Source organism: Oryctolagus cuniculus, chromosome 5 (genome assembly GCF_964237555.1).
Source record: "Oryctolagus cuniculus chromosome 5, mOryCun1.1, whole genome shotgun sequence".
NCBI lineage: Eukaryota > Metazoa > Chordata > Mammalia > Lagomorpha > Leporidae > Oryctolagus > Oryctolagus cuniculus.
The window spans coordinates 71,091,899-71,116,242 of NC_091436.1; the positions used below are offsets into that span (position 1 = coordinate 71,091,899).

General features: G+C 38.2%; 1 protein-coding gene across 1 annotated transcript in view; it reads left to right on the top strand.

The window, feature by feature from the left end:
- Positions 1–20,034, top strand: part of ASCC3 (activating signal cointegrator 1 complex subunit 3) — a 366,541-nt gene extending 346,507 nt beyond the window's left edge. The window contains exons 38-42 of the mRNA XM_002714874.5: positions 10,832–10,983; positions 12,994–13,132; positions 16,913–17,122; positions 18,984–19,159; positions 19,252–20,034. Of these exons, the coding sequence (XP_002714920.2) occupies positions 10,832–10,983; positions 12,994–13,132; positions 16,913–17,122; positions 18,984–19,159; positions 19,252–19,387 (813 nt within the window). The 3' untranslated portion in view covers positions 19,388–20,034. The remainder of the gene's footprint in view (positions 1–10,831; positions 10,984–12,993; positions 13,133–16,912; positions 17,123–18,983; positions 19,160–19,251) is intronic.
- The last annotated feature ends 4,310 nt before the right edge of the window (positions 20,035–24,344 follow it).

A 24,344-nucleotide genomic window follows, 5' to 3' on the forward strand; every position in this document is an offset into this window, starting at 1 on the left:
AAAAGCATAGAAATGTTTGGTGATGCCAAGAGGTAGAACTGCCATGAACAAAGCTAACATAACCTTCAAGGAGTGTTTACCTCAGGATGCACTAAGCACAAGCTCCATAGGTTAGGCATGTATTGAATAATGTCAAGCTCATTTAAATAAGCATTCCTGAGAATTACAATATCAACTGCACTTAGCAGTGGTATAGTCCAGGTATTATTGAGTTTATGAAAAGAAGTATTTGGTCAAATCCTTAATCCAATAATTTTAAGAAATGTTTTTCATAAAAAAATGATAGTCTACTTTTTATTCTTAATAGAATCCTTTCAAAAATTTTTAATGCTTACAATTTGACCAAATAAAAATATTATCTTTAAGTAGGTAATGTACCACAGTTGGCTTCAGAACGTTTCTTCAAATCATTTCGAGGCAAAGGTAGGTAGATTGGATGTATACATCTTTTTATAGGTTTGTTTCAAGGAATATTAATAATATGAGCATACATTTGGAGGCTTTGTGTTATCCAGGATGTCCTAGAAGCTTATCAGTATCTGTAATGTCACCAGCTGTTAAGGTGACTAGAGCACAATGCTTGGCATATGTACATCTTAGTATGTTGTAGGTGAATGGAATAAATATTTCACTTTTTCCTTTCTGGTTCTTTAATAGAATATTGAAAAGGGAAATTTATAAAGTACGGAGTCTCACAATATTTTTAAGATTTTCTGCCAAATCTGAATTGTCTACCAACAAATGAATGTACTTGTTACAAACAGTGTGACATTACCAAATTCATAGAGATCAGAGTGAAGTCTGATTCAAGCTGCTTTCCTGGCCAGACTGCCAGGAGTTCATATCTTGCCATAGAAGTCTGATAGAGTTGAATTAATAGACACCTATTTAAAAACAAATAATTCTGAATGATCTTAATTCTGTGTAATTACTCTTCCAAATGCAAAAGATTGACACTATGGCCATCATAGTTGTAGGTGGCCAAAGCAACAGTTTAACTCCACAGTACAATGCTCAATACACCACGTAAAACAAAGCACATTCCCCACTGGGAAAGCAACACAGAGCTCATGTATTTTGCATTTCCAAAACTAACACAAATGTGTGGATTTTGAGGTGTTAAACACCTTTACTTACTCTTGTGGGTTTACAAGCAATCTCCATTCAAGGACTATAATATAATTTAGAAGGCTGTTTCCTCCTGGGTAACTTTACCTGTAAGCTTTGTATGACAATTGGTGATGGTTTATTGATGATATGACGCCATTATGAAGGATCCTTCTACCCCCAGCTCCTCTCCTCATACCCACATAACAACCCTTTTCCCGGTTGGGGCTGTAGGAAATGAGTAATGCTTAACCCATTTGTGTGATCAATTCACTTAAGCAGCTACTGTGAAATGTTAATCACAACTTTAATTTGTACTGCATTAGCATTTTGATTAACTTGTAGGCTTGCTAGCACACTTGAAGCGCTTTTACTCATAGTTACAGCTCGGAAATGACTTTTTGATTAATTAAGTTTGTTAGACAGCAGCTGAGCTTCCTGAATGCTAACCTTCTGGGGGTAAAAGTTCAGGAGAAAGTTACCATGAACAACTGTTGCTGTTGAAAAGGATTCTCATAAATGTACTTACAGCGTTTTCATTATTGACAAAATATTGTGTCATTACTTGCAACTGACCTGAACTTTTAAAGGAGTGTGCCTTTCTGTCAAGCAAGCTTTTTTTTTCCAGGCTTTCCCATCATTGTAAAACTTCTGGGAACTCTTGAATTAAATAGCGCATTTTCTAGCAGATGTCTAGCAACTAATGTCTTAACAAGCTGCTGGGATGAATTTCCAGAGATTTTCTTCTTCAAACAAACTTCTTATTTGTAAATACTTTCATATTTCCACAAAAATTTCAAAGATAGCACGGAGTTCCCAAAAACCCTGAGACTTACTAATCCCCTAAAATCAGTATCTTAAATACAGAAGTAATATACATTTGTTAGAATTAATAAACCAATATTGATTGTTATTAACTTGCAGGCTTATTATAAAATTCCATAGTTGCACGGAACTCTTTAATTTTTACCTAGTATCCTTTTTTCTATTCTAGATTCTCATTCATGATAACACATTAACTTTTTTTTTTTTTTTTTTAGTTTTTTTTAAAAGGCAAATTGACTGAGAGAGGACAAAGAGATCTCTCATGTGCTGATTCCACTCCCCAGTGGCCGCAACAGCAGGGCCTGCACCAGGCCAAAGCTAGGAGCCAAGAATTCAGTCCCAGTCTTCCATATGAGTAGAAGGAACCCAAGCACTTGTCATCATCCACTTCCTCCCAGGTGCATTAGCAGGAAGCTGGATTGGAAGCACAGAGTAGCCAGGACTTGACTGAAGAACTCCAGTTTGAGTTGTAGGCTGCCCTAGCAGACCTTAACTCACTGTGCCACAACACCTGCCCCCACATTAATTTTATTTAGTCCTCATGTCTCCTTAGGTGCCTCTTGACTATGACAGTTTCTCAGATGTTCTTTGTTTTTGATCTTTTCATAGTATTTTACATTCTCATGACATTCCATGAATAACCTGATCTTTATAAATAAATGCCATTTTTTCTCATTCAAAGCTAAAAGGATCTATTTCTTTTCAACTCTGATAATAGTGTATTACATAGCAACAGTATCTGCTGTTTCTACCTTTGTGATCATGCGCTTGTTTTAATTCCCATACTATCAGTAGATAGTTAAGGTGAGTCTGAGGTGATGTAGGGAAAGGAGAAAAGTTTCTTTGAAGAGGAAGAAGGATAAAGAAGAAAGAAAAAAGGATACAAGTCTGTAGATGCTAAGAAGGGGAGAAATAGGCCAAAGTCTGTGTCTGGATCTTTATGTATAACCTACAGCCACTCTTTTTATTATTTTTTTTTTTGTATTTTATTTAAGGTATACAAGTTTCATGTATTTCATATTTACATATTTAGGAACATACTGACACTTCCCACCCTACCTGACACTGAAGATTAAATTGACAGATTTTTAAGCTGAAGTTTAGATTTTAGGGGAAAGTTGAAACTAATGGATCTTAGGGCTAGATCAAATTATCCACCTATTAACATACTTTATTATGTACATTCAGTGATATCTTTTTTTTTTTTTCTTTTTAGAGGTTAAGGTCAGTGATTCTTTGCTTGCAATGAAGTTGATTAGATTTAACTTAATCGCAGTGCTCAGTGTTCCTATGATATCCTTGGATTATTTAAATCCAGAATTCAGTTGTGTTTCAAATGGTAAATGCAAGAAAAATAAATCTTGATACATAGTAATAATCAATTATAGATTAAATTCCTTTTCAATTGTAGATTTTCAAAACTTATATTGAGGGGAACAACAGTTAAGATGCTGTCAAGGACACCAACCTCCCATATCAAAGTGTGTAGATTTGAGTCCCAGCTCTACTTGAGATTCCAGCACCCTGCTAATGTGCACCAGTAGTTGGATCTCTCCTGTCTCCATTTAGGACACCCAGATTGAGTCCCAAGCTCCCGGCTGTGGCTTTGCCCAGCCTCAGCAGTGGGCACTTGAGGAGTGAATCAGGTGTTGTAAGATCTCTGTTTCTTTGCCTTTCAAGTAAAAAATGTAAATAAATAAATACAAATCAAAAATCTTAGTGATGAAATTCATTCATAGAGATAATAATTAAGTACCTAATCATTCTGTCTACTATTTGTATTTTTCTGCCATGTAGGGAAAAAAGGACAGACATAATCCACCTCACATAGCTGTGGAAAGTACTTCTGCTTGCCTCATACTTGATATTTTTTTTTAACTTTTATTTAATAAGTATAAATTTCCAAAGTACAACTTTTGGATTATAGCAGCTTCCCCCCCCCATAACCTCCCTCCTACCTGCAGCCATCCCATCTCCCACTCCCTCTCCCATCCCATTCACATCAAGATTCTTTTTCAATTATCTTTATGTACGGAAGATCAATTTAGTATATACTAAGTAAAGATTTCAACAGTTTGCACCCACACAGAAACACAAAGTATAAAGTACTGTTTGAGTACTAGTAATACCGTTAATTCACATTGTACAACACATTAAGGACAGAGATCCTACTTAGGGAGTAAGTGCACAGTGACTCCTGTTGTTGATTTGACAATTGACACTCTTATTTATGACGTCAGTAATCACCCAAGGCTCTTGTCATGAGCTGCCAAGGCTATGGAAGCCTTTTGAGTTCAGTGACTTTGATCTTATTCCGACAGGGTCATAGTCAAAGTGGAAGTTCTCTCCTCCCTTCAGAGAAAGGTACCTCCTTCTTTGATGGCCCATTCTTTCCGCTGAGCTCTCACTCACAGAGATCTTTCATTTAGGTCATTTTTTTCTTTTTTTTTTTTTTTTTTGCCACAGTGTCTTGGCTTTCCATGCCTGAAATACTCTCTTGGGCTTTTTAGCCAGATACGAATGATATTGTTAACAATTAAATGAGAGCTATTTGTCAGAGTGTTTTATTTTACTACTGTATAAATATTTTCATCAATTATGTGCATGCTGTCTACACATGATTATCTAACTGTATTACTCTTTGGGGCTTTTCACAATAATTGTATGAAATTTACATTGTTGATATAAAGTATATAGGGAAAGAAATCAAGCTTAAAGTGTTAGGTTTTTTAAGATTGGTCTTCAAATGTAGAGGAAATATATCTGTAGACTTGGATAAATCTGTGCTTTGCAGAGATAGCTACACAGCTGTGAAAATGTGGTGGAATTTGAATGTTAAGAACAAACCTAGTGTGCAAAAGAATTCTAGAAATTGGTTAAGAACAAACATCAAAAACGAGGTACACCCAAGTCATAATGCATGTCTCACCCCCCAGTACATTTCATTTTAGAAGGTTGTCCGTTTTCTAAATTCTAACTCTATTTTGGGTTTTTCTTTGTATTTTTGTTTGGTTTTGGTTTTGTTGTTGCTATTTTGTTTTGTCTTGCCTTTGCGTAAAGCCATATATTTGGATGTTCTTGGGTTTTCCCTATAAGGATGAGATCTCAGATTCATATTACATGTGTCTCTGTTTTTGGTCTTTGAGTCTTTCACTATCCTCCTCTCACTCCTTCCCCTCCTCTCCCCTCTCTTACTGTCTCAGATACAGGCAAGACACACACACTACCTTCATTTCACCATTTCCTTTGGAACTCCTGAGTTGGCTAATTCTTTCTTCCCCAACTGGGGTAGGGGGAGGGAAGAAAGAAGCAAAAGAGGGCGGGGAAAAGGAAGGCAGAAAAGAGAATCATTATTTTTTTAGAATTGTATCTATGAACTGTATTGAATCTGTTTTTTTAAAAAATAAAAATAAATTGGGGGGAATAAAATAATGTTTCTTTCCATAAAAAAACAAAGCAAATCTCCTTGGGGGTCTCAGTCACTTCCTTCTCAGACTCCTGCTTCTTCTGTACAGGTTGTGTTTTACTGCCAGTGTCCCTACGACTTCCTTTTCAGCTGTCTTCAGAACTCTAAATCTACTTCCCTACCTTCCTCCAACCGCAGTTCATATTATTCAGCTCTCCCTTTTCACCTCCATCATAGTGGCTTCATCAGATGACTTTTAACATCATAATCACATGCACCCCAAACTTGTCTACTCTAAGACATCACCTCAGCCTGAGGTGATTGTGACCCTTCAGTATGGGTGCTATCAGTTTCCCTTCTCCCAGCTTCTCTGTCTGTTGACTGTGAGAGGTCTTCAGTGACCAGCACCTCTTCTCTGCCAGACCTTGCCCACACACAGCAGTGTCAAAAACCTCTTCTTCCTCTGACCCCAGGACAGCCTTTCTCTGTGCAGCTTATTTTGTGCTTAGTCTCTGCTACCCCTGACCTCAAGGAAGTTGCAGTCCACCTGAGAAGACACAAAGTAAACTTTACAGAAATAATCATAGAGTATGAATATGTTGGTACTGGAAGATTAAAAATAGAAGCCTCCAGAAGCACCTAATCAAACTTGACTTCTCAGATGAGAAAACAAATACCAGTGGTGAAAGTTGTCAGAGGTACAAGACTCAACACTCTGGCTGTCTCTTTCTAATACAGCACACCCTGTTCAGTGCAGTCTCCGGTGGAAATGAACTGTACTGCTGTCCATACTTCATCTAAAAGTGTTAGCCAGCCCTCCAGATTTGTTGTTATGACATCTGCAGAGCCAACCAATGGTGGATCAAACATACTCCAGAAAAAAGAAAAAAACAATTGCATCTGTACTGAACCAGTTCAGATGTTTCCTTGTCATTATTCCCTAAATAATACAGTATGACAGCTACTTACATAATCACCTGAATCTCTTACCTGGCCTCAGAGTAGCCTCTCAGTTAAAATGTGTTTAAAGCCAGACTCATCGCCTCGTTTCCATCCTGTCTTCAATAAATCAAAGCCTTACTGTTTCTGTTAATTATGGTAAGGTCTTAGTTGTAGTGTGGTTTTACAAATGAATACAGTGCTAGAAATCATATTTCCATTCTGCCACGGTGGAGATGATGATGGATTCTGAGTCAGCAATCAGTTGAAATTGGTGTCACCTTAGTGATACCAATGACAGCCTCATGCAGAGTCAACCCTCATGCATTTTCCCCTTACATTCTCAATCTTTCTAGTTTTGTCTAAAGTGTAGTGTGGAAAGTGGATGACAGGAAAAGTGGGATTAAATATTTGCCTAATGTTAATGCTCTCATGCTAAAGAGTGTCCAGGATTGTTTCTCCTCATTGTTCTAAAGCAGTCTTTTTTTGTTGAGTAATAGATTTTTGTAAAGGACTGTGCAGTGACTTAGGGAAACTCAGCCATGTTCTTTAGCTGTAAACCAAAGCCAGCATGGATCTAGGGAGGAGTTTATGTCAACTTAGTCCCCACCTGCCAGAAGATTACTGTAAAAGATAGTGACACACAGGGACTCAATCCTAGGCTCAGTCATACACAGGTGTTGGTCAGTGCCAACTTCCAGAACCCTCAAGCCCATTTTCCTGGCCAATTCCTTGACCTTAGCCCCTGTCAGCTTTGTACCTCTGAACAGTAGCATGGGTTTACATACTCAAACTGAGAAACAGCCTGACATTCTCCAGTTTGACCTGAGCTGCAAGATCTGTCTTTGGCCTTATCCTCTCGCTTTCTTGTAACTGCACACCTCTCCTAATGAACTATTCTGCCCATCCCATACATTTACTCCCAGTCTTACATGCCCTGTCGCTCAAGGCCCTCATACTATCCAGAGTTGGACTTGATACCAAAAGGGCCAAAGGAAATCCATGTTAGAAAGAAAGGGTTGTTAGGATGTTTTTTCATCTCATTTATAGAACTTGAAAGTACTCGTCTGTTTATTAGTATCTACTGTGTTGCAGGCAGTGTACATCGTACGATTCCCCCCAGATTTATCTATTGTAAATGGGACAAAATTAGGACTCAAACACCTGTCTTTCTGATATCAAAGGTTGTGTATTTTCTCATATACTGTGCAATAAATTAGGCAGCATGCTATTATAAACATTGTAATTCAGTTTTTATCTATTTTCTTTAGTAAATAAATATTTCTTGAGTTCATTGTGCTTAGGGCTAGATTTACAAAAATAATTCCAGATTCTTTCCATAGTTTAAAGAACAGATGTGATTAGAGCCAGCGCTATGGCATAGCAGGTTAAGCCTCTGCCTGCAGTGCCGGCATCCCATGTGGGCGCCTGTTTTAGTCCTGGCTGCTCCACTTCCGATCTAGCTCCCCTGTGATGTACCTGGGAAGGCAGCAGAAGATGTCCTAAGTGCTTGGGCCCCTGCACGCATGTGGGAGACCCAGATGAAGCTCCTGACCCTTGGCTTCAGCCTGACCCAGACTTGGCTGTTGTAGCCATTTGAGGAGTGAACCAGCAGATCAAAGAGTTTCTCTCTGTCTTTACCTCTCTCACTATAACTCTGACTTTAATAAAAAAAAAAAAAAAAGTGAAAACAAAGACCTAGAAAAAGATAATAGTAGAGGGTACATCAAGAGCAGCGGAAGCATAGGAAAAGAAGTATCTGTCTCCATCTGGAAGAAGCATGGAATCGTCACAGTATAAATAGCATTTGTGCTAGAGTTGAAAGATGAATAGGAATGCCCCAGATGGATGAGGGAGGTAGAATGAACAGTATTTGTAAAATATTTTAAGAGCAAGAGTAAACTCAAGAAAAGCCCAGTAATTTTGTATTGCTGTAAGAGTACAGACCTGAAGGTGACAGTACAGAGCAAGGACTAGATGGGTCACAGGATGTGGACTGTCATCTCAGAATGACTGGTTTTTGCCCTCTGCACAGTGTCAACATTGAAGAAAATTAAGCGGAAGAATGGCATAGTGAGTTTTCCTGTTTTAAAAACTCATTTGGTAATAAGAATATAAAGTACAGATTGATTGATAGTTAGATGAGATGCAAATAAAGAAATGATTATGCTGTTCCAGGTGAGAGATTGGGAGGGACTACACTAAAGCAGTGGGGTAGAGGGATCACAGCTTTGATTGAGCAAAGATGTGTAGCAGCATTTGGTTCACTGCATTTGGGTAGCCACAGAACCCTTTACCCTCTCAAGTTCTTGATCTCCCCCACCTGCCTCTTCTCTAAATTAAAACAAGATAAATTATAGTTTTCAGTTCATGATAGGGCTTTTCATTTACTTCAAGTAAGCACTTACTTTGCATTTTTTTTTTACATTTTCACATCTGGATCATACAATGAAAAATCATGGAGAACTCTCATAAATTTTATGAAATCTTTCAACTTCTTCATGAAAACTTCAAAGTTAAAAACATATGGTTCATACATCCCACTCTTCGAACATGTGAGCTTTTGGTCTGGAATTTGTTTCCAGTCAAGTTGTAATGTGAAAGCACAAGTAGAATTGCCATAATTACTCCACATTACAAGCTCTAACATCATCATGATACTGTGTTAGGTATAATTATTCATTCCTCTTTTCCTTTTAGCTTAGCAGCACTCAGGAGTTGTGACTAAACCTTTTCTTTTTCTCTTTTTTTCTTCTTGTCTCTGAGTAGCATTTTTCATGACCTCCTTGGCCCACATACTTCAAAGAAAAAGAGCATTATTCTGTTCTTCAGGGGGAAAGGAGAACTATAACCTATTTTTCTCTGGATTTACATACATGTCTTCAAATATGTACACACATTCATATATACACATAAATATAAATATATCTGTTATTCCAAATTCAAGTTTTATGATGCATAACCAGTAAGCTAATACTGCTAAAGATCAGTCTGGCCATTTCACCACACTAATCATGATATCCAAAAACTCTGATCCATTTCCCTGTAATGTATACAAAAAGATCATAGATTGGTTTGGTCTTTTGGACTATTTTACTTTGTCTTAAAAATAACCATTAGATAACACAGAGTATAAAAATCAAAGCTAAGAAGGAGAACATATCTGCATCAATAGTACTAAGTAATATGGCAAGTCAGCTTTAGTAACATTATATAGCTCTTAAAAATTATTTCTAAAAACTGACTAGTAGGGTCGGTGTTGTAGCACAGCAGGTTAAGCCTCTGCCTGCAACTCTGGCATCCCGTATGACTGTCAGTTCAAAAGTCCCAGCTGTTCCACTTCCAGTCTAGCTCCCTGCTGATACACCAAGAAGGCAGCAGATGTCCAAGTGCTTGGGCCTGTGCTACCTATGTGAAAAGCCTGGGTGGAGTTCCAGGCCCCTGGCTTCAGGCTGGCCCAGCCCCAGCTGGCCATGCAGCCACTTGGGGAGTGAACCAGCAGATGGAAGATACCTCTCTTACTTTCTTTATCTATCTATCTATCTATCTATCTATCTATCTATCTCCATATCTCTCTCCCTCTTTAACTATGCCTTTCAAATAAGCAAGACAAATACAATTTTTAAATAAATTTAAATTTTAAAAATTACTTGTAGAATATTTACATTTTATAAATCTCTACTCTCAGTGAAATATTAACGTATAAGTTTAAGCATTTTTCCCAGTTCATCTAATTTCTTACCTTCATATCTTCATTCTCCAAAGGGAGAGAGTACAATCCTACAACTATATAAAATAGCTGCCTAAGATCATGATATTAACTTATGTGTCTTTAAGTCGGCATTTTCCAGAATCTAATTTAATTGAAATAGCTTTGCCTGTGTAAACTTCGCCTTTGTTTAAATAAGATTTCACTGTTTAGTTTTGCCTTAAGCAAATGCAGCCTTTTGTTTGTCCATAAAACATTAGATTAAATGTATAGGCTAATATGAATAGCTTCTCATCCTGCCACATGCACTGCTGGCAGTTGCCCCTTTGCTAGTGTGTGGTGTATGATTGTCATGAAAACCAGGGCTCTAGCGTTAGCCTGATCTTTGGAGAAAATACATTTTTGGCAAGAAAACCTTCCATCTCCTTACCATTATTGATTTTAAATTTGGAAGAAACATGGGATGTATTCTTTACATGCAGCTGATAATGCTCTTGATACAATGAGTTGTATAAGTATTTGCTCATAAAGGTACATTGAATTTTTAATCTTAGCTTTCTTATTGGGTACCAATGTGGGCTAACCATCATTGCTGCATGAAAATAGTTTACTATTTGGCCATTTGTAAGAAGTAATATATAATAAATGCTTTGAGAGATTTGGTTTTCCCCTTCAATACAACTTCAGCTCATTTTCTGGTTTCTATTTAGATGAATCGTCATTTAGAGAGGTAATGCTTGGTTTCTGTTTGTTTCTTGTTAAAGCTAACATCAGATTCCCAGTGGAGAGGGCAAGTGCTATGATAGTCTTGTTAGTCTTGTAACGTGGATGCTTTCCCTATGCAGGCAATGCTGGATGTGGCTGCAAACCAGGGCTGGCTGGTGACTGCCCTGAATATCACCAATCTGGTTCAGATGGTGGTCCAGGGTCGGTGGCTAAAAGATTCTTCTCTTCTTACAGTCCCAAACATAGAACAGCACCATCTTCACCTTTTCAGGTAAATTGTCTTAATTTTCAATGTAATTGTTCCCCCCTTTTTTTTTTAATTTTTATTTAATGAATATAAATTTCCAAAGTACAGCTTATGGATTACAATGGCTTCCCCCCCATAACGTCCCTCCCACCCGCAACCCTCCCCTTTCCCACTCCCTCTCCCCTTCCATTCACATCAAGATTCATTTTCGATTCTCTTTATATACAGAAGATCAGTTTAGCATACATTAAGTAAAGATTTCAACAGTTTGCTCCCACACAGAAACATAAAGTGAAAAATAATAGATGATTTTTTAAATGATGATGAGGAAATTAAAAGATAAGTTTAATTGTTCCATTTTATTCTAATTTCAAAAAAAAATGTTTTTTTTACATGTGTAGTCACTGGAATTTTATGCCATGCCTAGAATATGGATTCTTTACAGTGAAAATGCCTCTGTTCCCTAGAGAGAAACTTGGATTCATAACATAATGTGCTGTTCCTTTACCATTATTGGAATTTGATCATTGATCCCAAGCTGATCCAGTATTCATTTTGACCATCTATCTAAATTCAGTTTACAACATTGGATACATTTCTGTTTTAACTGCATTTATTCCTTTTCAATACCAGCCTTCATTTAAGAATATACTATTAAAATGCTTTGTTATCCAAAGCAAAATAAATTGCCAATTTCTGTCATTGTGGAAGAGATTTGAAAGATCTGAAATCCATTGCCAAAAGTAAATTGTGCATTTTCAAAACACAAAACTGGTTAGTTTTATATATATATATATATATATGTATGTATATGTATATGTATATATGGAGTTCAAGATACAAACTTTGCTTAAAAGAAGAGTTTGTATTAGCATCAAATCATTTAACCCTTAGGTCTCTTGTACATGACTGTAAACATTTTAGTGAGGAAAAGAACAGTACATATCATAAGCAGGGCTGGCAATGGTTAACGGAAAATTTTTCACACCAGTGTTTCACATCATTTGAAAGATACTTTGCAGCAAAAATGTTGGTTCACAATCATGTAGACAAGCTAAACAGTATGGCTGTAGTGCCCCTCACACACCATGTACTTCTTGTCAGCTGGACATGGCCTTTCTTTGAAGTACCTACATACAAACACCAGGAAGAACCTCAAGCACACCTAGGATCCCCTCAGGAGCAGCCCAGTTTGACTCCAGCATACTGAGTTCCAGGGCAGTTGTCTCTGTGGTGCCTGAGTCCCTACCATAGCGTGTCCCTGGGAACTAAAAGACACATTCAGAGAATAAGGCTTACTTGTAGCAGAAGGTGTGGAGAGAGAGGCAGATATCTCATATGCATCGGAAGCCCAGTTTCAGGAATCCTTCCAATACGCACTCAACATTATAGGTGTTGCATTTTAGCAATAAACAAGGCACATTAAGGTTCTACCTAACACAGCAAGCAGGTCTGCTAGAGAAGCTGCTTGGGGCCAAAGAGATTTGGTTTAGTTTTCCTGCCACTTTGAAGAGAGCATTATTAATCTTACTTCAATTATACTTTTTCTTCTTGCTATAAGATTTAGGTGGCCTGTGTTCCTGGGATCTGGCATGGCTTAGGCTATAAATCTCAAAAGATTCCCAAAATGTACTTGTAATTTTATGTTCCCAATAATTTATAATATAAAACTTTATTCAGGTAAATATATTAGAGACATTTGCCTGCATCCATTAAAAACACATCAGGGTCAGATCACTACTTTATCCACGTGGAAGCATTATTTCTCATTCATGCCTTCCTGTGGAAAGACACCCACTGTCAATGAACCTTAAGAATTGCTGACCTCATGCATGATTTAGTTGAGCCTTCAGAGCAATGCTGCCTGGGACTGATATCTTAGAGAATGCTGGCTTGTTGTTAAAAATTAACCAAAATGTCTTTGAAAAAGTGATTATCTTAACTTTTTTATCTAATTAAATGAAGCACCATTATCAGAACACGACATTTGTACTGTGAGAGAATTATTTGGTTGACTTTGATATTGTTTCATAGAAAATGGAAAAAGGGACCGCATGCTAGGTGTCGGACCTCCATCGAGTGCCTTCCTGAGCTGATTCATGCCTGTGGAGGGAAAGACCATGTATTCAGCAGCATGGTAGAAAATGAGCTCCATGCTGCAAAAACAAAGCAGGTGAGTGCACCTCTTGCATGGTTTGACGGCCCCCTCAATATGTCTGGGGTTTGGAGTCTATCTCACCTGGGTTAGAATTCTCTCTGCCTGGAGCCAGGTCATGGCATAGCAGTTTAAGCCACTGCTTCTGATGATAGCATCCCATATGGGCACTACCGCACTTCCAAGCCAATTCTGTGCTAATGGACTGGGAAAAGCAGCAAAAGATGGCCCAAGTGTCTGGGCCCCTGTCACCCAAGTGGGAGACCCAGATGAAGCTCCTGGTTCCAGGCTTTGGCCTGGTCCAGCCCCTGCCATCACAGCCATTGAGGGAGTGAACCAGCAGATTGACGATCTCTCTCTCTGTATTTCTCTCTCTATAACTCTGATGACTTTCAAATAAGCAAATATTTATAAAATAAAATTCTGTGTACTATTTACTAACCATGAAGTTACTGTCTCATGAAGTTCATACGAAACTTAAGCACAATATGAAAAGTGCTTTATACATCTTTTTTTTTTTCATAACAGCAGTAGTCACCATTTTTTTAAATTTAATTCTTTATTTGAAAGACGGAGTTACAGAGAGGCAGAGGCAGAGAGAGAGAAGTCTTCCATCCACTGGTTCGTTCCCCAGATGGCCACAATGGGCAGAGCTGCACCGATCCGAAGCCAGGAGCCAGGAGCTTCCTTCAGGTCTCCCACGTAGGTGCAGGGGCCCAAGGACAGGCCATAGCAGAGAGCTGGATTGGAATTGGAAAGGCCAGGATTTGAACTGGCTCCTCTATGGGATGCTGGCATTACAGGCAGTGGCTTTACCTGCTACACCACAGCACCAGCCCCTTTATACAGTTTTGAGATAGAATAAAAACTCTGTACATGATACTAAAAATAATGTCAGTAGTAATATTTAATACTAGTAGCGACACTGCTAAAAGATGTTTCAGTATAATGCTATTAAGCCCTCTGTGAAAGACCTGTAGCATGTTCATCTGCCTTACCCAGGAGACCTACTCCCTCTTCAGGGCAGTTTTTCTTTTTTATGCTTGGGTATATTTTTGTGCAATTCCCTCAATTACTTATTTATGCTCCCTCTTATTTTAATCAAAGCTTTATTACTCCAAAATTCTAAAGTGTTCTTTCAAATAAACTTCTTATATGTGAATCATGAGACTTACATAGGATGCTAAATCTATGTTGTGGAAAACAACTTGAATCATCTCTCCAAACAATCTTTGGGAAAGCTAAAAAAAGTGAGTGAGCTATGCCAGAACTATTTGGCTTTCTAGACTTTTAAGTCTTAAGCAGTTTTACCCTAAACATGTCAAAGTAAATGTTCAGGATTTATAACATAATTAACATATTGACTTACAGATTCAGGTATTAAAGTTCTAAACCATGCCTTTCTTTTTCTGAGTGGAACTTATTTTTGAACAAGACTTAGAAAAAGTATAACAAGCATTAGTGTCTGATTGTTCAGTTTCTGTTGAACCCAAAATTGGCACAAAAACTGTTTAAATATTCATAATAAATGCCTACCTTTCTAACTAAATTACCATCAAAATTATGAATAAAAACAATATATTTAAATCAAAACAAGACTTCTGTTAGCAACAACACATTTCCCATATAACATACATTGATTTCTAGCCAAGTTTTAGATGTGATGAAAAATTAGAACATTGTTATAATTAGTTCAGGGAGAACTCAGAAGTAAACTTACTTAATTTATTTGCATAAATTGCCATTCTGTTATCTTTAAAACCAAATGCAAATTGGCTCTGTCTGATATGATGATGGTTATTTGGCTCAAAAGTGCTTCAATTTGCAGAGCAATCTGGTGTCGGCTCTGCAGTGAGGCGATCCCAGGTAACATACAAATCCTGAATTATTCCAGAAATTAGTATGTTTAAAGCATCAATTTAAGTGCTAATTGCAGTAGTAATGAGAAAAAGCAGTACGACTGTGAGATTTGCATCTTCTACCCCATCAGTATGCCTGGAACGGCTGCTGACTGGCAGAGGATTTGGCTGCTAATTAAATAATTGTATGCATGGCAGTGCTCTTGCCTGATTCAATAGATGAAGATTAATCCTCAGATAAATATGTTTGGCTGGTATTGAAATGTCTTAGCAGTTTCTTTAAAAATAGCTTGTGTTTTATATACATAAATATATAAATACACTCAATAAATATATGTGTACACATTGTGGATTGAAAAACAATATTAACTGCTACAAAGATTTCACATATTAAAGGCTATATATGACTTTTGGGGGCTTTGTAAAGTAAAATTCCAATGACATGCTGAAAAGAGAAAACATTAAATTGGTAACTAATTTAATGATACAAGTGAAGAAACATGAAGTCTTGCTTCAGGTGATGAATGTTACTTGTGTTGTCTCACAAAATTAAATGCTTTGCAGAAATTGTGTGTTTTAATTGTCTCCTTGACCACTCTTCCATGCTGGCCAGTCTTAGAAGAACATCAGGTGATACAGCTTCTATATTCAGTGATTCATGGTGCTAGCAGGGGAGAGACCATCATTTGTTTGAAGTACGTTCTGTGGTTTGACTATTTCAGAATCTAGTTCCAGACATAATTTCAGGTTGACACAAGTTGACAGGATTGGAGTTGAACTGAAAAAATCTGCATAGGATTTGTACTTTTTTAATTCCTAAGGGTGTTTGGTTCATCAGGAATACTTCATTTCAATTAGGTACACTCAGCAGCGTTAAAGGCATCACAACAGAAAGTCAAGGTGTAAGAAAACCTATAGCAGATACTAAAGGAATAAAAGCAACACCAAAATTAAAGCACCCATATATTTTTTAAAACTAACTTAGAAGGTGTCAGCTGTTAAAGCAGCTAGTGTATGTGGACATTTTCTTGACTAATTGTGATATTACTACCTAATTATAAATGTTAGAAAAGGATGACTACTACCTGAGGACTTCAAACTTCTTTTGTTAATCCTTTCCATGGGCCTAAAAGTTCATTCATTCATTCATTTCATATTGGTGAGCATTTAGTATTTTAATACTGATTTCTCACAAATATCTTTCAGTTTAAAGAGCAACAATAAAATGGATAAAATATTTTCCACTCTTTCAATGTGTGTCATTTTAATTGGCATTCTCAACATAATGATGCTAGAAACACAAGTTTCTGTCCAGAAAGAACTCTAACCTTACAGGATTCCCTATAACATATAGACATATAAAAATGCTTTCCTTTCAGAGTAACAAATTTTGCAACATTGACAAAATCTTACATAGTAAGCAGTCAGCAGATGATACTGACACCAAGAATTACATCACTAATTTTTTCAGGTTGCCTTTATAGCCCCCAAGTAATGTTCTCTGCCTTCTGGAACAAACCAGTTCATCAACAAACTCTAAAACTCATTATTTTTTAAGATAGGTAATGGCTATTCAGTATTGAGAGTGATTTCCAGTAAAGCATCACAAGTTTAGATCTGAAAATGTTTCCGTAGTTGTTTCTAAAGCAACTTTTGAAGCTTTAAAAAGATTTAAAGTATGTTATTATATGCACATACACATGAGTGTAAGAAAAACTTGGGAAACCTAAACAAGATCAGTAGATGTATCAGTGTTAATATTCTGGTTGTAATACTATACTTTTGTTTTGAAAATGCTACAAATGAGGGGAAGCTGGGTAAATGGTTCATAGCATTTCTCATTATTTTTTGCAACTGCATTGAATGCATTGAATTAGTTGATTACTACATTTCATATTAACTATTCTTTTTTCATTTTCCCTTTTTTTTTTTAATTTAGGCATGGACTTTCTTGTCTCGCTTGCCAGTGATAGATGTTGGCATAAGTGTTAAAGGCTCATGGGATGACTTAGTTGAAGGACATAATGAACTCTCCATTTCAAATCTGACTGCAGACAAACGAGATGACAACAAATGGATCAAATTGCATGCTGATCAGGAGTATGTGCTTCAAGTCAGCTTGCGGAGAGTCCACTTTGGGTTCTACAAGGTATGGTGTTTGGTTTCCATTCTCAAATATTTCACACCAAATACCAGCATGCGCCACCACACATTTCTTTTATATTACGAATGTGTCCGTGTCATTCATGAATCCTGCTTTCTCAACTAGCCTTAAGCAGCAAGAGTCAGTCTTTTGAAATTAGTTCTCCTCATGAGCTGTTTCCAGCGCCCCAGAATATCCATCCTACACACTAATACTATCCAGAATATAACCTACTGACTCAGTCCAGCAGACCTTCCTGGAGAGCCAGATTTTGGGTCCCTCCCCTCCAAGATTAAGTCAGAACCTCAGGGCAAAGTGTCTCAAAATCTATAATTTTAATCAGCACCCCCAATGATTTTTAAGGATATTAAAGTTGGAGAGTTGGTGGATGTTTTACCACTTAGCTCCCTAAATTTGAATAAAACACTAAGACTTTTGAGCCTCAGTTGCCACCCAAACCAGCTTCCTTCATCAAAGTACACATGAGAGAGCTTTGTCAATATTCAGACAGGCCCAAAATGTACAATATTTTTATTTTAAATTAGTATGACCTGTTCTGTTGCCTCTGACACCAAAATTAATTGTTTAGTCCTCTAAGACTATTAGTACACAGCATGTGGGCAGATTGGTTTTCAGTACCACAGTAATTTAAATAAGAAAATTGTCTTCTTTTTAGCCCACTGGATTCAGGGCTTTCCCAGTAAGCCCTTAAAGGTGAGGTTTTAGTTGGCTGACACCCTCTGTTTTCACATACAAAGTGGTCAACAACTTTCTGTTATGATATCCTTTCATTGCTGTCCTTTCCAGTCCCCCTTTACTGGATTTCTAATTGTAAAAATCAGTCAGTGTAAGTATGAACTGATTGGCCTCAGGCAGCATTTCGGGAGACTTAATGTGAGCATTTCTAAATGAGTTTGTATTCTAACCAAAAAAAAATTGTGATAATCATAAAAAATAGTAATGGTCATAAAAATAAAATCATGGGGAAAACTGAGTTTGTCAACCTTAATGTTATAAGAATTTAGATTTAATCATTCTAGGAAAGCTCTCAATTTTGTTTCTAAATTATGTGAAAATGTACCATTACTCTGTGATTCTTTTTTGAAAATACCATAAGTATCTTTCTCTAAAATACTGAGTAATGTCTGATTCAGAGCACATCATGATTACTCATTTTATGCCATAAACTCATTGTGATAAGGAATCACTGGAATAATATTGCGTTGGTAAGAGTCAATCTAAAATAGGCTTCAAGCACTATCATTATACTTATATCTAATCTTGGATTGTGGTAATTAATATGTTTTATATGTTGCTTGATTTACAATTTCCCATTTTTCAGAGAAAGGACTTTTTAATATTAACACATTAGAATATGTGCTCTTCTTTCTGTACATTTTACTCTTGGATGGCATAATGTGCATTATCTTGAGGTATAGCATCTTTGACTGACTTTGTTTCCATAAGCATCAGTTCCTTATGAATGTGGCTTTGGAAGATTTGGTTAGTGTGGTTGTATCTCAGTTTGTTCATCTGCAAGTAACTATCAATAAATGTAGGAATGGCAGGAGAATTTACTAAATTGATTTCAAGATTCAGAGCTTCGTTTCTAACTGAGGCAAAATTCTGGTAGTTGGTAGCCACAAACTCATGTCTACAGAGTGCTCTGAAAATCTTAAAGAAAGGTAGGTGAAAGCCTATCAAAGACATCAAACTGGAAAGAAAGAAAATTTAAAACATCAGATAGATATACTGAACCATGTAGATCTGTGGCCTTCAAAAAACATAACATAGCCTTTTAACCACAACCAAGTTGTATAGAAACTTTAGGCATTATTAATGTTTTATCCTTTTTTCTGGTTTACAGGGGAAGCAAGAGTCCTGTGCAGTGACCCCTCGATTTCCCAAATCAAAAGATGAAGGATGGTTTTTAATATTAGGAGAAGTGGATAAGAGAGAACTTATTGCTTTAAAAAGAGTAGGATATATACGAAATCATCATGTAGTTTCCCTTTCATTTTATACCCCTGAAATGCCTGGAAGGTAAGCAGACTCTTACTACTGAAGTTCCAAAAGAATTGAATGTCATTGAGTAGAAAGACAGGTTTACGTTTTTGTTCTACTGCTCATTTCAGGTACATCTTTACACTGTATCTCATGAGTGACTGCTACCTTGGCCTGGACCAGCAGTATGACATTTATCTCCACGTCACACAAGCCAACGCTTCTACACAGGTCAACCCCAAGGCCACTGATGCCTTCGCTGAGTGAAGCAACCTGACCCAAATAATCGTATAAAAGAAGTACTAAAGAAGTCTGGCTCTTTAGTCCTGCAGACAGAGTCGAATTACCTGATGTTTGCCTTGATGGAATCAACTTCTAACCTCAAAGACATCCAGTAGATTGACAGTTACTGCAGTATTGACTCCAGCAACACAAAGTTAGATGCAGTGGCCTTTTAACAAATGCTGCCTTTTGTAATGTTGTCTTCATGGGTTTCTTGATATGTAAAATGGACAAGCATGTGGGACAATCTTTTAATTTGTGTATATTTGGGATGATATTTAGGAGTTATCAATCAAATTTCACATCTCACAATGTACTGTTTATATGAATATTATCATTTTTTAAGGAAAAATACATTGAGATGTTACAGTGTTGGGATTTTAATTCTGCAGTATAAAATACATGAAATAAATTTGCAAGGTGATATACTGTGTATCTTGATAGCAAAATTTATACTTTGATCACATGTAGAAGTAGTTTCAGCAATTTCTTATAGTCATAAATGTTAATAATATATGGTATAAAATTATATTTTGGAGCCCAATGATGATAAAAAAAACAGAATATATTGATCTTAGAAAATATAGATACTGAACTGGTGGAAATAAAATATGTAAAGTGCAACTTCAAAACAAGCTGACTTAATTTTTCTTCTGGCTTCCTTTCCATCATATCCCTTCTTACTCTTCTTTCCCTTCTACGTCAAGACTACTTCCATTGTCTTTCTGATATATTTATTTATACAGGGAGACAAATATAGTCTAATTTGCATTATAACATATGAAGGAACAATTCTTTGTTGTTGTGTTCAGGTGGTGGGTAGGTTTTTCCCTATGAAAAAGGGAATTTCTCAATATGTAAACAAGTTCATCTTTTTAAAAAAAAACTTTTTCAAACTTAGTACTTGGGTCCCTGCCACCAATATGGAAGACCCAGATGATATTCCTGGCTGCTGACTTTGGCCAACCCCAATCCTGAATATTGTGGGAATCTGGCAAGTGAACCAGTAGGTGAAGAGCTCTCTCTTGCTCTCTCTGGCTCTCGCTCTCTTCCCCTACTCTGAGTGAGAGGGAGGAGCTGGTGGGGGGAATTATCCACTATCACTCTGACTTTCAAATACATCTTTTTTTAAAAGAAAGAATGAATTTGAAATTTTTGTTTTTCTTATTTGAAAGTGAGAGTTACAGAGAGAGAGAGAGATCTTCCATCTGCTGGTTCACTTGCCAAATGACCACATCAAAGGCTGGCTAGGCCAAGCCAAAGCCAGGAGCTTCTTCCAGATCTCCCACGTGAGTGCAGTGGCCCAAGAACTTGGCCCATTTTCTGCTGCTTTCCCAAGCCATTAGCAGGGAGCTGGTTTGGAAGTGAGGTAGCTAGGACTTGAATCGGTACCCTTATGGGATGCCGGCATTGCAAGTGGTGGGTTACCCACTACACCACAACAACAGCCCTGCAAGTGAGATTATTTAGAGACATCAATTATCAACCTGTACAGAAATCTGAGGCAGAACAATTACACCAGTTCTATGTCTGTCACCATCACCCATTTCTTGTCACAGAGTAGTCAGTTCTGTAGGAGGTATGGGAACAGCTTCATTGGATAATGTATATGGCACAGTAAATCAAAACAATAAGAAAAATATTTCTGTCATATCTATCAGAAAAAATACTGTGAAAAACTGAATAATTTTAGGATTATGACTTCTTAGTTCTGAATATGCCACAGGGGACACTAGTTAGGCAAGGTGCGCTTGGATGGAAAAATTAATGTTATCCCAATGAGTAACCAACGATATTTGTCTCAACTTTGCATTCATTCCTCCCTCCACCAAAATTTTAGTATTAAGTATGCCTTGTAACAGGATACGTGCCACCATAATCATATTAGTACTATTTTCAATCTGTAAATCATTAACATTCCATCATGTTTAGTAGCATTTAAAAATGACTCCAAATCTTGATTACTGATAAAAGTTATTTGTCTTAAAATTTCTTTTTTTTTTTTTTTAACAGGCAGAGTTAGTGAGAGAGACAGAAAGAAAGGTCTTCCTTTTTCTGTTGGTTCACCCTCCAGATGACCACTAAGGCCGGCGCGTTGCGGCCACTGTGCTGCGCCACGTCAATCCAAAGCCAGGAGCCAGGTGCTTCCTCCTGGTCTCCCATGTGGGTGCAGGGCCCAAGGATTTGGGCCATCCTCCACTGCCCTCCCGGGCCACAGCAGAGAGCTGGACTGGAAGAGAAGCAACCAGGACAGAATCCAGCACCCCAACTGGGACTAGTACCCAGGGTGGTGGCGCCACAGGTGGAGGATTAGTCTAGTGAGCCATAGCGCCAGCCTGTCTTAAAATTTCTGAAGGGGGTTTTGTATAGATAAGAAATATTTCAGTGGGTACATTATAAATGTTTTCTTAAGTGGAGCATACACAGCCCACTTCATCTCAGACCATGCATCTCTAGACTATTACATTATACCACTCTGATTTCATGGCTTGTTATTTTATAGTCCTCTGGGTTTTATCAACTCAAAATTATATGAAGTACCTGTCAAACATTTGTCCTAAGCACTGTATTCAATATTCTGATAACCACAAGACTCAGAGACATTTCCTGTCCTCTAACAAGGTAACCTGGTGATAAAAAGGAGGTGTACCTAATTCTAATAATACAATTATGATAGTGATAGGGAGTAAATACTCTGGGAGTTCAGAGGTAAAATATTCCCTTTAAAAATCAGAAATGCAGCCAGCACTGCGGCTCACTAGGCTAATCCTCCGCCTTGCGGCGCCGGCACACCAGGTTCTAGTCCTGGTCGGGGCGCCGGATTCTGTCCCGGTTGCCCCTCTTCCAGGCCAGCTCTCTGCTGTGGCCAGGGAGTGCAGTGGTGGATGGCCCAAGTGCTTGGGCCCTGCACCCCATGGGGGACCAGGAGAAGTACCTGGCTCCTGGCTTCGGATCAACATGGTACGCCAGCCACAGCGGTCATTGAGAGGTGAACCAATGGCAAAGGAAGACCTTTCTCTCTCTCTCTCTCTCTCTCACTGTCCACTCTGCCTGTCCAAAAAAAAAAAAAAAAATCAGAAATTCTGGGCTACAGATGGTACAGCAGATTAAGCTATCCTCATATAGTACCAGTTCAAGTCCTGACTGCTACACTTGTGATCAAGCTCCCTACTAATGTGCCTGGTAAAGCATTGGAAGATGGCTCAACTAATTGGGTCCCTGCCACCCTGTATGGAGTTCCAGGCTCCTGGCCTTTACCATTACATCCATTTGGGGAGTAAACCAGTAATGGAAGATATCTCTCTCTCTCTCTAACTCTGCCTTTAAAATAAATAAATATTTTTTAAAAATCAGGAAGCCCATACATTGTGTGACACAAGTTAAACTACCACTTGCAATGCTGGCCTCCCATCAAAGAGTGCCATTTCAAGTACTAGCAGCTCTGCTTCTGATCTGACTTCCTGTTAACGCACCTAGAGAGGCAGTGGAAGATTACCCAAGTCCTTGGATTCTTGCCATCCACATGGGAGACCCTGATAGAGCTCCTGGTTCAGCCTGGCCCAGCCCTGGATGTTGTGGCCATTTGGGGAGTCAGCCAGCAGATGGAAGATCTCTCTGTCTCTCCCTCTCTCTGTGTCTCTGTCTCTCTCTGTGTCACCCTGCCTTTCAAAAATAAATGTCTTTTTAAAAATCATAAAGGCTAATCTTCCACCTAGCGGCGCCGGCACACCGGGTTCTAGTCCCGGTCGGGGCGCCGGATTCTGTCCTGGTTGCCTCTCTTCCAGGCCAGCTCTCTGCCGTGGCCAGGGAGTGCAGTGGAGGATGGCCCAAGTACTTGAGCCCTGCACCCCATGGGAGACCAGGAGAAGCACCTGGCTCCTGCCATCAGATCAGCGCGGTGCGCAGGCCGCAGCGGCCATTGGAGGGTGAACCAACGGCAAAGGAAGACCTTTCTCTCTGTCTCTCTTTCTCACTGTCCACTCTGCCTGTCAAAAAATAAATAAATAAATAAATAAAATAGAAATCATAAAGGGACATTTGGCTAAGGGTTTTTTATTTTTTTCTTTATTTTAACAGGCACAGTTTTTAAGATAGTTAGAATGATGAAAGGCAACATTCCAGATAGAACAGAATTAGCAAGGCTCTAGGAGATGTCCATTTGGGGTGTGCTTTCAGAGATATGAAAGGGATCAACAGGTGAGAAGAATGGAAAAGTCTCTGAAGAGAACTTGAATTACAGAATAAGGAGTGGGGCAAGCATTTGGAACAATGCTTAAGTCACCATTTAGGTACCACATACCCCATATCAGAGCAGCTGGTTCAAGTTCTAGCTCCCCTGGTTCCAATCCAACTTTCTGCTGACAGAGATTACGGGAGACAGAAGATTATGCCTCAAGTACTTGGGTCCCAGCCACCCACCGAGGAGACATATTGAGTTCCAGGCTCCTGCCTTCATTCTGGCCAGCCCTAGCTGTTGAGGGCATTTGGAGAATGAACAAATGGATGGAAAATCTCTTTCTCTCTCTCTCTGTCTCTGCCTTTCAAATAAAATACATTACAAAAGTTTTTTTAATTAAGAACCATGAATCCTTATGTAGGCAGTGAAATTTCTTCACACGTCACAAGAGGTCAAGGTTTGGCTATATGGGAGTTTTATTTAGGCATGGAAAGGATATGACCAAGAAAGGAAGTGTTCCAAAAAAGGTTCAGGGGAAAAAACAACCCCAGCAAGAAGTCAAGAGGAACCAGAGGTTATGACTAGGAAAGCTAACAGCTGAGTAGAGTGGTGGATAATGAGCACTAAACCTCGAGGCAGAGAAAGAACAAAGTCAAGGGTCCTGATGTTGGGGATACTGGGTCCTTGATGATCATTAACAGAGATTTCAGTAACAAAGGAAAGGAGAAAGTAGATTGTCAGGAGGTAGGGACTTGAGTGGACAAT